The 16576-nt window shown below is 39.1% G+C and overlaps 2 protein-coding genes across 3 annotated transcripts in view; both read left to right on the forward strand.

The window, feature by feature from the left end:
- The first annotated feature begins 301 nt into the window (after positions 1-301).
- Positions 302-16576, forward strand: part of si:ch211-195m9.3 (galaxin) — a 30469-nt gene continuing 14194 nt past the window's right edge. The window contains exons 1-3 of one of the 2 annotated variants that reach the window (XM_038298563.1): positions 302-362; positions 455-493; positions 8749-8797. In XM_038298563.1, the coding sequence (XP_038154491.1) occupies positions 335-362; positions 455-493; positions 8749-8797 (116 nt within the window). In that variant the 5' untranslated portion in view covers positions 302-334. The remainder of the gene's footprint in view (positions 363-454; positions 494-8748; positions 8798-16576) is intronic. The other variant, XM_038298564.1, reaches the window with a different exon arrangement.
- Positions 4227-5477, forward strand: LOC119792097. Its single transcript, XM_038298565.1, has 3 exons — positions 4227-4606; positions 4717-4885; positions 5281-5477. The coding sequence occupies exons 1-3, from the start codon at positions 4279-4281 to the stop codon at positions 5411-5413; spliced, it is 630 nt and encodes a 209-aa protein (XP_038154493.1). The 5' UTR covers positions 4227-4278; the 3' UTR covers positions 5414-5477.

The raw sequence follows: 16576 nt of genomic DNA on the forward strand, positions 1-16576 counted from the left end.
ATATCCCTAGATCCCTAATAAATCTGTTTTAAATCGATAGTTAATTAAGTTTGTGAGTAAAAATGAACAAAGTTGTTTCATAAAAAGAAAACCCAAATGCACCAACGTTTAGTAAATATCTGAATCTTCAAGAGATACACAAAGAGCCTCTGAAGAGTTTTACTGAAGCGATGCTTTTTACGCACGAGTACACGGCCATGTGAACGTGCGCTCCTTGTTTTTAAATAGCATATTTTTAGGCGATATCACGTGGGAGGTGGGACTCATCACCAAAAACTATATAAACCTCCAAAGTTTTAAGCCTGATGTTCAAACTGTAAAACACACTTTCAAGATGAATACGCTCCAAACTCCGAGGTTAGGTAAGATTGGCACATCTTTGCAGAGCGTTTTTTTTTTTATTTTTTTACTAATATGATAAAATGATTAATATGAGAAATGTATTTTGTTTCAGCTTGCCTGATTTATATTCTGTTCTTCATATTTGCTTACAGTAAGTATCTGTTCATTATAAATTGCCTGATCTTCAGTAAGAGATATAGTGTGCTTAATATCTATTCATCTATCAAATTCAGTCTTAGGTTTTTGCGTCTCATTTTTAACTCCTTTCGTTTCAGTTTAAAAGTCATATCTCCATCTTGTTGTTTAACATTTAATTATCTGTACAAAAACAGAGGGAATACGAATGAGAGTATGCTGGTACCTTTCAGTCAGCCAACATCCTACGTGCTACACTGTAAAAAAAGACCGTGAAATTTACATAAAAGCTATGTAAAATCCCGACAGAATAGGTTTGTAAACCCCAAAACACATATTTTTTGTTTAAATCACAGCGAGCCTTTGTAAACTATTAAACAGAAGATTTTTGTGATATTTACAGCAACATTGCGTGATAATAATCAAATTTATTTGTTAAAGCTAAAAACATTGATAATTTAAACAAAGAAATAGTGTAATACTCATGTCAAAACAATTTTGTTAATTTAACATGCAAATGTTGTAAAAATGTTGTTTCATGCCATTATTACATAGAGCTCTATTGTGACCAGCTACATTTACACAAAAAATATTTTTCAAAGTAATTCACATGGTTTTAAAATACGGAAGAGGATTAAGGCCACTGGGAAAAAAAAAAGTTAACTGATTTTTTTTATTTCTTTCAGTATAGTATGGGGAAAAAGTCAGAATTCTGACTTTAATCTCTGAATTCTGACTTTTTTTCTCAGAATTCTGACTTTTTTTATTGTCAGAATTCAGTCAGAATTCTGAGTTTAAAGTCAGAATTCTGAGATTAAAGTCAGAATACTAAATTAAAATAAAATTTTAAAATCAGTAAACTTTTTTTTTCAGTGGCCATAATCCTCTTCCGTACCAGATGTAATAAAAATGTCCTCTGAAAAAAATATTTGTAAATCTGACATTAAAGATTTAGTTTAAGTTCTGAATAATTTCAGTCATTGCAGAAAGCCGACACTCCCTGAACGCACCGATCAAACAGTTCAACCTTGGCAGTTGATTTGAGCGGGTTCTGGCGGGATATTTGGGCGGTCGACGGACTTTGGGCAGGATCCCTCTTTTTTAGCTTTATTTTTGGACGCAGAAGAGACTGTTTTCAAGTTCGAAATGCTCATCCCTGATTGGATAGCAGAAGAAGCTGTTGGCCTCCGAGCTGGCCAGAGCTAAGCGGTCTTCGGAGCAGAGACTACAGGAGCGGATCAATCTTTGGATCATTTTGGCTGTTTAAAGAGGAACATTTTACGATTTAACATATATTTTGAGGATCTTTGGCTGTTCATTTCAACCAGAAAATCAAGAGTTTACACGGTAAGATTCAAACGTCCTTCTTTTTCTTTCTTACTTTTTTGAGCATGCGAAAATCTCTACAGATAAACACAAGGTATATGCTAGTAGTTGATATTTTAGTCCACTCAGAATCCTAAAATGATCACCTGCGTTTTCTGCAAGAAGAAATTGGACACGTTGAGGGGTTATATACTACACTGCAGAGTGCATAGAAATTAGCCTCGTTGTTTATTTAAATGTGTTGGTGCTAACTGTAGCCAAACTTTTACGACTTACACAGCTTTCAAGGGCCATTTTTATCGTCTGCACAATGTCCCTGCACCGCAGGCTGCTGCAAAAGCTGTTGTTACCGATTTAAAATGTGCAGTTTTGTTATGTGCCCGCCATTTTCACACAGTGAAAGACCTCATGTCTCACTTAACCCTATAATGCCAAATGTATCATATTTGATACATACGGTTTCTAAAATGTTTTTACGGAAGAGGATTAGGGCCACTGAAAAAAAAAAAAAGTTACTAGATTTTTTAATTTTATTTCAGTTTAACATGGGGAAAAAAGTCAGAATTCTGACTTTTTTCTAGGAATTCTGACTGAATTCTAACAATAAAAAAAGTCTGAATTCTGAGACTAAAGTCAGAATTCTGACTTTTTTCTCATACTAAACTGAAATAAAATTTAAAAATCAGTTAACTTATTTTTTTTTCCACTGTCCCTAATCCTCCTCCGTATTGTTTTGCATCTGACACCTTTTGCATAATTTAATGGTAAAAACTTTGCTCAAAATCCTATTGTACACAATCAGATATACCTGATAACAGAGGGCAGAAGACTACACAAAAATTTATCTTGACTTATTGCATAGTAATAAATTATTAATATCAAAAATGTATTTCTGTTTTTTCTTTTTACATATTTTGTTAAAAGGGCAAATAAGGACTTCAAACCAAAAAAAAGTAATTTTCTGTTTTGTTTTATTCTTGGATTGGGCTTTAAAGGGTTAAGTGATCACATCGGAGAGGGCAGGTCTGTGTCATGTCCAGTCCGTGGATGTCCTGATGGATCTGTGTATGTGCTGATGGATATCCATAAAGGTGTCTTCCTCTCAGAATACCACCTGTATTCTGTGACAAAAGACAGTCTTGGGTTGCACTGTGTTAACATTAATGACTTGCCCGATTTCTATCCTTTGGTATCGTACATTCTCGATGGATACCAAGTCATTCCCCTGAAACACAGTATTGTGGCAAAATAAAGCCCATTGTAGCTTGTTTACCTCTGACTGTAAATAGTTTGACATTAAATGTTACATGATGTCCCTGTTCTGTTAAGTATATGTAATATTTTGCATTATTTTTCTGTTCTGTTTGAAGGTGCCATTTCTTCATGACAAATATGAGTGACTCAGGGCAAACCTTCCTAGATGTCGCAATCATGGAGGTCCTACCAGAACTTCCAGCAGTAAACAAAAACATCCTGGTGGAACACTTGCAGTCCATCGGAGTTGAGATGTATGATGATCTACGCTTCGTAACAGAGGCTGATTTGATGACAGCATTAAGACCTGTTCAAGCCAGAAAGCTTCTTTCTGCTTGGAAAATGAAATGTAAGTAGAAACTCTACATATGTTTCAACACATAAAAATATTTAGTATTCAAAAGTAGACATTGACATTGTGAAATATAGTTCATTTTGCATCATAAAATATGTATATATTTTTTCTCTTTTAAAGACCAAACTCCTGAGAACAGCTCACCCTCATCTGTAGACGCCTTACCTACCCAATCACTGTCATCGCTCTCGGTTTCACCCGGAAGTACATCATCTGCAAGCAGCCGAGAACTTGACACACAGTGGAACGACAACTTTGAAATTCCTTGGAGGAAATTTCCTGAAGAGGTGATGCATGCTTTGGAGAGGGGGAAAAGGCTTGGCTCAAAACTGAGGAGGCAAATGGTCCGGATTATCGTGGCGGACATGATGGAAAAATGCCCTCATGTAGGTAAAAAGCACTCCACTGATGTAGCCAAAAAAATGGTTGCAAAATATCCCAGTTCCCTGCAAGATGTAATAGATGGGGATATTGTTGGGGCAGGCTACCATTCCCTTGTCAAACAGTTGCAGAACAGAATTGAGAATGTTAGGCGCACTTCAACACCCAAAATTAGAAAAAGAAAACATCAGACTGAAGAGTCAGACGACACAGATGAGATCCCATTACAAGAAAGAGCAGCAATGCAAGATACGTACGGGTGCATCAAATGGAATGTAAAATTTCTGCCCCGTGAAGAAACTGAAGAGAGCCAGCAGCTAAAGATGGAAAAACTCAAAGTGATGTTCCAACACTCTGATGACAATCCAGAGGAGGTAAAACGTCTGGTGAAGTCCACTTTTTACACACAGCGCCGACATGTCAACCAGGGAAAAAGCATCAAGTGGCTTAGAAAGGAGTGGCCATTTTGTTTTGATGAACTTGGCATGTCAGTTCATTTCAAGGAACTGACTGGGATTGACCTCAAAGAGACATTCACACGAAATTTGGATTTGAAAGGGCAAAGGCTTCTGAACTATATGACCACGGTTTGTGTCAACAAGAGCAAGAAGTTCCTTCAGACTTACACAAGACTTCAGAGGATGCGGGGACCGCAGAGTGGCTGCTCGGATGACCTGAAAGAGATGATCCTGCTTCTGTTCAGCTACTTTGATGAGAAGGAGGAGTCCATGTTCTTCTGTGTGGAGGATACATGTCTGGCAGAGGAGGTGCAACTGGAGCAAGTGCCTCTGACACCCACCATTATTGTCTGTGGTAAGCTCATCTTTTTTTCTTTCTTTTTTATAGCACTGCTTATAGAATTTGTCTTGAGTGCAGCATTTATTAACACAACCTTTTTTTTTTTTTAAATGATCTATTCACAGGACAGTCCTGCTTTTCATCAAGAAGATACATGCTGAGTCTGGACCGGAACCTCATCAACACAAACATCTCATCCTTCATCTCTGCATTGTGCCTCATGTTTGGGAGCTACTACTGTTTTAACATCCACTACCCATCTGAGCTGGCTTCCACCCTTGAGTTTCTTCAAAGGTGGGTAAATGGTTCTCTTCCTCCTTCATCACACTCTCTTCTATCACACTCTTCCTTCTTTCTCACACTCTTCCTTCTTTATCACACTCGTCCTCCTTCATCACACTCTCTTCTATCACACTCTTCCTTCTTTCTCACACTCTTCCTTCTTTATCACACTCGTCCTCCTTCATCACACTCTCTTCTATCACACTCTTCCTCCTTCATCACACATATCCTCTCAATCAAATTCAGGTTGGCTGCATGTGTGCCATATCTGATGTGAGATGGAGACATTTTATTGTAATTCCTTTGGGAGATAGTAGATCAATTGTGGGAACCAAAAAAGTTCAGAGAGTTGGTAGGACTGGTGTTAACTGATCAATTAAATGGTTTTATATGCTTCTCTTCTGCAGGTGTTTCTTCTCGATAAACCCGGAAAAAGGAACCAAAGTGGAGAACAAAAACTCAAAGCGCCATCTCAGCGTGAACCCCCGAGTCCTTACCTTGATACAGGAACTCGCCGATCACGAGTGGTGTGAAACCTAAACATGGACATATTCAGGCCAGGGACTGTTTGTATGAAAAGAGGTACTGTATATTTCCACACTGTTGAAAGCACAATGCGTGTCATGGTAAGGACAGCACAATGTTTGTTTGTTTTGTTTTTTTGGTTATCCAAAGTTTTGTGTTAAACACACAATGCTTGTCATGGTAATGACAGCACAATATGTTTGGGGTTTTCTTGGTGTTTTGTAAGTGCGCTAAGTAACTTTTGTTTTTCAATGACAATATTTCAAATGTTAGCAGTTCTTTAATGAAAGCCTCAAACTGATTTTGTCGTTTTCCAGTTTGCACTATGTCAACTAAGGCACTGTATCCTTGTTTTGTTTTGAGGTCTAAATGTGCATTATGCAGCTTTCTGGTCTATTAACAACTTTTTTCTTGAAGATAATCCTCCTGCAGGAATGTTCCACAGGTTCCTGTAAAACTATCTTGCTTTTCTTCAGTTAGAAGTGAAGGATTTCACCACAGATTTGAATTCTAGTTTTATGCAACAAAAAATTTTAAGTGTCATAAACATGTCTACATTTAACATGTATGTTGATGTTAACTAAAAATGCATCACTTGTTAACTTTTGATGCTGGCTGTTCAATAAATCTTCCAAAGAGCAATGTCTTACCTATTTTTTTTTTTCTGAAGATGCATTTTTGCATGTTTTCGTGTAGGTTATTTTGCAGGTTTACAAGTAAATTTTACAATATAACTTTATTATGAAAACATAAATATACAGTATGTTATGTGTAGATTTTATGTGTAAAATACAGAGATTTCCTTTTGAAATGCATAGTTTAAATGGTGATTTGTTTAGTATTTTCCTGTTAATTTAACCATTTATTAATGTAAAATAAGCAATTATTAGTCATAAACAAAACAGGAAATAGGCCATTTTTATACAGCACAATTATGCAAAATTAACACTTTTTTTTTGTTAATGTAACATTTTTTAAGTGGAATTCAGATGTGATTTCACTCACTGTAAATCATTTTACATACATGAGCTGTTAATTTGTCTACTGTACTGCTGTATTTTTTACAGGAATTCTCTGGTAACCACAGCTGCCAGCGTTTTCCTGTAAAAACGACAGCTTTTTTTTTACAGTGTATGCACGATGACTACATCAGCAGCAGGGATGCTGATCTGGATGAGGGAAGGCAGAACATATTAATGTGCCTCTAGACCTACATGGTATTTATATACCCTTTAAAAATAGTTCAGGCTGAGATTTGAAACGTCTGAGCATGTCTTGTAATATTCCGGAGTCTCATGTAAATATTCAGCTGTACTGCTGCAGCTGGGTTCGTGGATACAGGAGAGATTAGCCTCATTTGGAGATTATATTTCACAACACGCCCGGGAGAAAGTCTCTCCAGAATATCAGGGCACACATACCAGCATAACTTAGGACATATTTAACTGATAACATTTCTGCTGCGTCTGATTGACATCAGAAGCATCCCGAAAATGCAGAATATATTATAATAGAAGTTCAGTGTGGAGATCTGGATGAGATCATGTCAACAGTAATTATAATTAAGGTTAATTTAGAGGGCATTTATCATGCTTTATTACTATCAATCTGTTGTGGGAATAAGTAAGGCGCCGTTAGGCATGTTACATCATAGCTACTGGTCCCTAATGGGAAAGCAGTTAGACACCTGACACAAAGACGAACTCTGTTTTCATTGTATGTTTCCCCCCTCCAGCATAAACGCACCAGATTTCCCTTAAGCTTCAGCCAGCCGTAACTTATGATGACGCAAAGTCAACAAGAATAAACCTGCCGAGAGACAGGGACATAGAAACAGAATGGATCAACAATAAAATGTTTTGTGGGTTGTTACCACAACTGATCAGTTGGGAGCCGTTTAATAGATAATACGTGTCTATTGAATCTGCGTCTTTTCATTAATTTCCCCTTCTTGATCTTCATTTTCCTTTGTCTGATCTGCAGGTTTAACAAACGCATAATCAAAGCTGATAATTCTGCTGTCTTGCTTATATGACATTGTAATTATTCCTACTTAGATCAGTTTTTACAACTTCCCTTATGAAGCACTGTAATCAGAGATGAATGAATAGTCTTGAGTGCTGTTTTTGTTTGGTTTTACTGCGGCTCCTGTTGCGCTCCTGTTGCGCTCCTGTTGCACTCCAGACCCACCGAGTGCGCAAACCCTGCGCGCGCTCTGCTCGGAGAAAAAGGTGCGACAGCTCAGCTCAAATGAGAGCGCAGCGCCAGTGGCATGGCTGGAAGCCCATGCAGCAGCCTTTTTGGATGAAGATCCTTATACACACACTGCAAAAAATGAAATCTCAATAGGTAATTTTTACTGAAAATAACTCATTTCTTTCTTGAATTGAGGAGGAAAGTGAGACACTTTGCCAATGGAACAAGACAATGAACATTTAATAAAAGAAGAAAACAGTAGCATTGTCTTATTTCAAGTGCATGATATGCAATTATCTTATTTTAAGAGTAAAAATACATATTCTATTGGCAAATCATCTTATTTACGTACTTAAATTAAGGGTAAATGTACTTGATTGATTTTTAATTATTTTTATTTTTTTACTTATTTCTATATTGTTTTTTACAGAAGGGCCACTAGAAAAAAAAACTGATTTTTTACATTTTATTTCAGTATAATATGAGAAAAAAGTTAGAATTCTGACTTTTTTCTCAAAATTCTGAATTTAATCTCAGAATTCTGACTGAATTCTGACAGCTAACAAACATGCTAGCATCAAGCCGTAGCCATGTCTGTTTTAAGGACTAAACTAACTCTCTGGTTTTAATCACCTTCCGCTCTTCCATTAATTAAATAGCATCACTGGGGACCCCTTGGGCATGTAATGTATTACTGGAACTCCCAGACAACTCACATCTTTGTCAGTGAAGCTGAGTGCTCCCACATCTCTTCCTTCTAGTGCCCATCTACATTAAGATCCAAAAGTCTGAGATTAAAGTCAGAATTCTGAGATTAAAGTCTGAATTGTGAGAAAAAACTCTGAATTCTGAGATTAAAGTCAGAATCGTGAGAAAAAAGTCAGAATTCTGAGATTTAAGTCAGAATTCTGATAAAAAAAATCAGAATTCTGTCTTTTTTCTTATACTGAAATATAATTTAAAAATCAGTTAACATTTTTTCAGTGGCCCTAATCCTTTTCTGTAGTTTTTGCAGTGTAAAGTTGTTTTAGTTGTTGTTTGTTTTTGTTTTTTTTATTAAAATCTGACTCAAAAGACTTTGAGTCATTCAAAGTTTGAAGGTAGTAACTATTCAACTGCAAGTTATAGTATAATTTGTATTTGTTTGTTGGTAGGGTCCGTCTCAGGAGACAATGAGGTCTTGAAAGATGTCTACAGTAACAGGTGAGCTGCTTACTTTTTTATGAGTGAATAGGCTATTTGTTTAGAACAGGAAGCGTATTTAATTTTCGGTCCATTGCAGCTTTAATGAGGTATAACACTGAAAATACATTCCTCCATGGAGAGTTCTTTATCCATTTACACTGTGAAAAAATAGTGCAACCATTTTGGCATTTAATTAATCATATTTAGTTACTTTAACACCACTGTTTCATGTTAGGAGGGTAGGACATAAAACAAATGTGTTAAAGTAAGTATATATGATTTAGTAAATGCCAAAAGCGGTTGCATTATTTTGGCAGAGTTACACGTCCTCGGGGCGACTTTTTACTGCAGCCGTCATCCAGGTTTTATGGTTTGCATGCGTGTGTGTCCCTTAGTTCATTGAGTTGTGAAACACAAAGATTGTTGGCAATAATATTGCTGGGTGAATCGTTTTTAAAGTGCTTGGAGGCATAGCTAGATAAGGGTTGCATAATCTTTCTCATCAAAGAAAGTGTGGGTGGATACATATGACAGACACTGTTGGCACCTCTTGCTGAAAGAGTGGTTAGCAACATATTTAACTGCTGATTTTATATCAGATGACTCAATTTTGAATTATCAACATATTATTCTATTTTCTAAAACATAGAATTAGGAAAGCATATATATTTGTAGTAACTTCTTTAAGCATATAAGTTTATGTTTTTCCCTTAGTATTTTTGAACCCCTGCCTTTTAAACTCATTGACACAAGTCAAGCTTTTCTGGATATCCCGTCTCAAGCTTGTACTTTCTTGTATAAACACAGTCATGTTTTTTGGCCACCATGTTTACACTCTCTTTTCACCTCTGCCCACACATTTCAAGGGTCACTATCTCAGTCCCCCTTACCATCCAAGTGTTTTACAGTAGAGATGATTTATCTAAGGCTGTGAAGTTTTCAGACTTTTGCTTCTAAATATAACAATAGTATTTATAGTTAAACACTTCAATCTTTGGTTTAATTAGATTACTGGTAATATCTTCAAAAAGCCTTTTTATGTTGTAAGGCTTCCTCCTTTTTGATTGGCTTTACTATCAATGTCAGTGTATGCATGATTTATTTTGGACCCATTACCTTCAGTGAGCATCTTCTAAATGCCTTTTGCTTTTCTTCTGAGTAAATTTGTTCGGAACCATGGACGTAATTCTGGGGGGGACAGGGGGGCATGTACCCTGCAGTTTTTCAAACACCTGTTTTGGTCCCCTGCAATTTTTACTGTCCAAAAACAATGTTACTCTACAGTACACAGACATCGTCAAGCACTAGGACCTAGCCAAAAACCACAGCTCAAACTGAAGCACGCTTTCCTGAGTTCAGACCGCCCACAAGCTCCTGATTGGCGCCCCGTCTTTTCTTGTGTGATTGGCTGTCATCGTTGTCACTCCTGAGAAGCTCACTTTACAAACATTTGATGAGTCACTAAAACGGATCTGTGATTGGATGGTAAAACACCCTGAAGTTAGTTCTAATAAAATATAACCTCCACCCCCCACTCCCAACACACACTTCTGAAATAAAAATGTCATCCATGACCAGGAAAAGGAACTCAACCCTTCCTAAACAGTATAATCCCTTTACTCTGTTTGTTTGTCGGTGCGCATGTGCGAAAAGCAGCATGCTGCAGTTACACCGCTCCAGTTTGCTTTTTAACTTTCTTGCTTTTTTTCATAAATTTTGTTTTAGGTTATTTTTTTCCTCTGGGATTATTAAAGTATGTCTGATTCTGATATCGCTGTTTGAACACTGGAATGTTGTACCTTCAGGCATCTAGAATTTGTATCTGATTATTAAAAAGATCACTCAGATACTATCGGTGTCTGCCAATGTTGACAATACTGCTGGGTGAATTTCTGGGTGCAGTTTTTACAAAGTAATGACTCAAATCTCTCATAAAAAATTATTTATATCACAAGACCATTGTATCCTGAGGGTCCAAAAACCGACAGAGCTTTAACAAGCTGTTCAAAAGACAATTGCATATTTTCTGTCAATACCTGCTTTAACTGAATTCAATTTAATTCAATTTATTTCTATAACGCCAATTCACAACACATCATCTCAAGGCACTTTACAATTCAACCAGATCATACAGTCAAATTGATTCAAAATTTTCTATCTAAGGAAAACCAGTTGATTGCATCGACTCATTGACTCAAATGCAATCCCTCACACTCAGCATGCTTGTAGCGACAGTGGAGAGGAAAAACTCCCTTTTTACATGAAGAAACCTCCAGCAGAACCAGGCTCAGTGTGAGTGGCCATCTGCCGAGACCGACTGGGGTTCAAAGAGACAGAAGCAGAGATACAAAAAGCAGCTGTAAAAGGCGGCCCTGTCCAGGAGACACACAGCCAGGCAGACGAGATCAGAGCCAGCTCCCATGTCAGAGGATGAAGAGAGCACATCCAGCCAGTCACGGTCAGAGAAACAGGACTACACTGGAAAACAGGCAGATCTCCAGCATCTACGTATAAACAAGGGTGTTGATGGAAGCAGCACAGTTTATATCTCTCTCCAGGATGGCGTCACAGCCAAACAGGAACAGACGAGGCAAAGCTACTATGAGAAAAAGCAGAGAGGATAACGTTAGAGATAGAACTAACAGATTCTGCAGATTGGGAGAATAGAGATAGAATGAAGCAGAATGATGAAACAGGCGCCCCTATGTCCTACAGAAGTCTACGCCTATAGCAGCATAACTATAGAGATAGCTCAGTATAACCTTAGCCACTCTAACTATAAGCTTTATCTAAAAGGACAATTTTAAGCCTAGTCTTAAAAGCATTAGCTTTAGCCAGCATCTTCAGGTGGCCTTGAACTTTTTTTCTGGGTTGATACATATTTCAATAAAATTATGTTTAAAGATATATATATATATATATATATATGTATATATATATATACTCGTACTCGTACTCGTCGTCTCCCGCTTTATCCGGAACCGGGTCGCGGGGGCAGCAGGCTAAGCAGAGACTCCCAGACTTCCCTCTCCGCAGACACCTCCTCCAGCTCTGTTGGGGGAAGCCCTAGGCGCTCCCAGGCCAGCCGAGAGACATAGTCTCTCCAGCGTGTCCTGGGTCGTCCCCTGGGCCTCCTCCCGGTGGGACATGCCTGGAACACCTCCCGAGGGAGGCGTCCAGGGGGCATCCGAAGAAGATGTCCGAGCCACCTCAACTGACTCCTCTCGATGTGGAGGAGAACCGGCTCTACACTGAGCCTCTCCCGAATGACCGAGCTCCTCACCCTATCTCTAAGGGAGAGCCCAGCCACCCTGCGGAGAAAGCTCATTTCAGCCGCTTGTATCCGGGATCTCGTTCTTTCGGTCATGATCCAAATTTCATGACCATAGGTGAGGGTAGGAACGTAGACCGACCGGTAAATTGAGAGCTTTGCCTTTTCGCTCAGCTCTCTCTTCGCCAGGACAGACCGGTGCAGCGTCCGCATTATTGCAGCAGCCGCACCGATCCGTCTATCGATCTCCCGCTCCATTCTTCCCTCACTCGTGAACAGGACTCCAAGATACTTGAACTCCTCCACTTGAGGCAAGGACTCCCCTCCAACCCGAAGGGGACAAGCCACCTTTTTCCGGTCGAGAACCATGGCCTCGGATTTGGAGGAGCTGATTCCCATCCCGGCCGCTTCACACTCGGCTGCGAACCGCCCCAGCGCACGCTGTAGGTCTTGGCAGGAGGGAGCCAGCAGAACTACGTCATCCGCAAAAAGCAGGGACGAGATCCGCTGTTCCCCAAACCAGACCCCCTCCGGTCCTTGGCTGCACCTAGAAATCCTGTCCATAAAAGTTATGAACAGGACCGGTGACAGAGGGCAGCCCTGTCGGAGTCCAACATGCACCGGGAACAGGTCCGACTTAATGCCGGCAATGCGAACCAGACTCCTGCTCCGCTTGTACAGAGAACGGATGGCCCCTAATAAAGGGCCCCTGACTCCATACTCCTGGAGCACCCCCCACAGGGCATATATATATATATATATATATATATATATATATATATATATATATATATATGGAAATGAGTATAGTAATAATCTGCAAGCTATAGATTACTCATGCTTCTTTTTCCAGCAGTGGTAAAGAAAGAAAAAAAGTGTCTTGTGAGAAATATTTGTCCACATATTTTTATTATATTTTAAAGGGACACTATGCAACATTTTTCAGTTAATTAATGTGTTCCATAACGTTATGGATGACTAAATGAGTCATTTCAGGTTGAACAAAGGTATTCTCGGCCGCCCTGGTGGTCTGTGGGGGAAATACTGCACTTGCAACTGCAGGAGCACCGACCCGCACCCACAGGCTCAGAAGTCTCGTGAGAGTCAGTCTTGCTTTACGGCGAGAACTGCTACACGCCCCCAGTTAAAAGCATTCTCATTGCTAGCACAGTGGCAATCTTTGTGCAGTTATGCTACGTTCACGCAGCAAAAGCAGCAAAATCGCATCTGCTGCTTCATTTTTGCTGCTTGTACCAGTTAGTACTGACGCGTGGTTGAAGCAGCTTTGCTGCTCTGGCTGCAAAAGTGTGTCTGAGGCGCATTGGGCGGAGCTTCACTATCCTTTCTCTGCCTTGCAGCTATATTTGCTGTGATCAGTGGGAATAAAGTAGTTTTAATATGTGTTTAAGTGAGAAAATACACCTGAAAACGTAATCAGTGCAGTCAGTTCATTCAGATTATTATCCTGCCTTCAATATTTTTTCTGTCGGAGCCGCTCAGACCCCCACATACCAGGGATGCGCCGACAGTATGGATCCCTTCATCAGCAGCGGTTCACCGCGGCAGCTGGTAGGTGTTTTTCATCTAAATAATCCAAACTGCATATTCTGCCGGCAGATTTCTGCATTTTAAGTTAATTTAGGCGTCAATAAACTGTTTAAGAGCAGTGATCATCAGCGCTGTGTCTCTCTCCCTGCGTTAAACGCACCCGACGCGCTGCTGCAGCCACTCAGACATGCTGCGCCTGCAGCTCAAAACGCGCCGCGGGACCTTTGCATGTAAACTCGCTGCTTCTGTCGCGCCAGCTACGTCCAGTGTGAACGCAGCGTTAGTCATTCGCTGCTAAGCTCAAAACAACCGCGCCTGGCTTGATGGAGAAACCAGGAGAACAGCTGAGCATATTTACGACAGTGCACTTTTACTTTCGCCCTCTGGAGGGAGCCTCACTGGAAAATCAACACTGGTTGCATAGTGTACCTTTAATGCCTTTGGGTTATTCTGCTGCATTTAGATAATAGGGTGGGGTATTTGAAGCGATATTTAATGTAGAGACGTTTAGTTTATTTATTTATAAGCCAATTCACAACACATGTCAACTCAAAACACTTTACAGATACAATTCAGTCAAATTAACCAGAGAGCACAGGCTTTATATGAACCCATTTGACTGCATCAAGCCATTTGCCTCTCCTGGAAGAGCGTATGAATACAGTAGACAGTCAGTTGCATTGTGTCATTGACTCTGGAGCAATCCCTCACTCTGATCATGTAAGGAGCAACTGTGAAAATGAAAAACAAATCATTTTAACAGGAAGAAATCTACAGCAGAACATGGCTCAGTGTGAAAGGCCTTATGCCAATTCTGATTTGAGATTCAAGAACTCAGAAAGAGACACAAAAAGGAACACGGAAGCACTGATGCATAAACACTTTATATATTAGAGAATGTAATTGTAAACTAGCTCCGCAGGTGTCTTAGTCTGGGAAAAAAAAAGTTAATCAGATGAGCTTTGAAGTTTATTTGTGTAAAAAAGGACGAAAGAGAGCAACTACAACTACTTAAGCCTCTTTCCTACTTAAAATAGCAGGTTAATCTGGGTTTTTCAAAAAATGGGTGGAGGTTTTCAGGTCCTACATGCAAAGATGAGTAGGCAGAGATGAGTTTTGCTGCTTTAATTGAAAGTCCAGGGGAACAGTGGCAAAAATAAAAAATAAAATGAGAACTAAAAAATCCAGATAACATCAGGGAAAACACATGTGGGGAGCAAGAGATGAGGAAGCAACAAACCAACAAAAAGAAACATGTACTGATACTGAATTCAAATCCAAGGACTGCGTCCTCCCTATCCCAGATTCGAAGGCCGATCACGTCATACGGCGGCGCCAAGATCTGTTCAGACTGCAAGACTCCTCGTTAAAAATGCATCCATCTTTTTGCCCTTCTTGAAGGACGGGTCTGGAGTGTCATATAAATTGAATATTCTTTAGAAAGATCTTTGCTCCGTGATTAACAGTTGATGTCACTGTGGAACCTTCCTTTCACATATTTGACAACACATAAAGATCCCTTTTTATGAACCAAAGACTTTCTTCTGCTCTTTAGCCGTCCAATGGCAATGTCTTATGGCCCAGGCAATCCTCTTTGTCATATCCGGACCATTATGGCTACTATTAAGTTGTACTTGCAGCAGCTGCCCTTTGAGCTGCACATCATATTATCTATTGTCTCTCAGAAACTTGTCCCCCATCTTTAGGTCTGCAAGACCTCATCCTGTTAGATATTCCTCCATTTTATAACTACCCCTTAATGGTAAAGAAAATGATATATATTAATACATTGACTCTCTGCAATTGATTGTTGAACTTTCAAGCAGTTGCAGATTCTGCTTTATATATATATGTATTAGAAATGGGCATTATGAGGATGTCCTGGGGTACTTGAGAAAATACGTGTGTACATTTATCACCTTGTTCCAAACGAATGCATATTTTATGTTACATTTCACATATTTTATAAACATACCTGGCTACAGGTTTGTTTATTATCATTCCTGGTCTCCATACTGTGTGTCTGTGTATGCGTAAGTAGTCACGGTACGCAGGTGGCTCGCCTTTGAGTCACATTTGATTGATGGTCAGGGCTGGTATGCTTTGCTGGTGAGTGGCTATAAACTAGCATTGCTAATAATCTATATCAAGCATTAATATCTCATGAATGATTGTATAAGGTCATTGGTTAATCCTGGGTTTTGCGTTTGTTTTCAGTGCAGGTTTACAACCTAATTAACGTTGCTAACTGACTCATTAATTATCGAGCCAACAGGCTAGTGTAGTTGTAGCAGTTGAGCTGCCTAGTGTGTGTTGATGCTTATTGTGAATGTGTGTGCCATAAAAATCTATAAAGCGACTTGAGTTGTATCCGCCGTACTTGTCCTGAAACCCTTCCAGAGGGGAGTCTAGTGAGCTATAGCAGGTAATTCAGTAAAAGTCTGGACATTGATGATCACTACTTTTCAAGGTGCATTGTGGGAAATTTTGAGTCCACTACTTATCCATTAGCTGTTCAGAAACTAAACTAAAGTGGCATAACCCCTATATAGTGCCCTTTATAGTGATTAGTGCGATCTTTCGGACACAGCCATAGAGTGGCATATTTAAAGTTATCATGCTCGTCTTTTCTGGATCAAACCCCCCAAAACATATAAAAGTGCTGAAATCTAGGTTGCTTTAAATCAAGATTAGAACCTATTTCGATAGGTTTTGTAGTCCAACTTGTTTTCATTTTTATTGTAATTTTATTACTTTACCTATTTAATTTATTCAATGCATAGCACTTTGAATAGTGTTGCTACTGAAATTTGCTATATAAATAACCTTGCCGTGCCTTTCAGCAGTATTACAGTGTTAAACATATCCTCACAAGGGTATTTTAAAATTGTTTCCCAACATTGCTTTTATGCAACTATAGGGGGTTGTAAGTAAACAGGAAATTTTACAAATTAGTAGCACCAACTTCCTTGAGCAGT

The sequence above is a fragment of the Cyprinodon tularosa genome, unplaced genomic scaffold, assembly GCF_016077235.1.
Source record: "Cyprinodon tularosa strain WSP-4 unplaced genomic scaffold, ASM1607723v1 ctg41, whole genome shotgun sequence".
In the NCBI taxonomy this organism is placed as follows: Eukaryota; Metazoa; Chordata; class Actinopteri; order Cyprinodontiformes; family Cyprinodontidae; genus Cyprinodon; species Cyprinodon tularosa.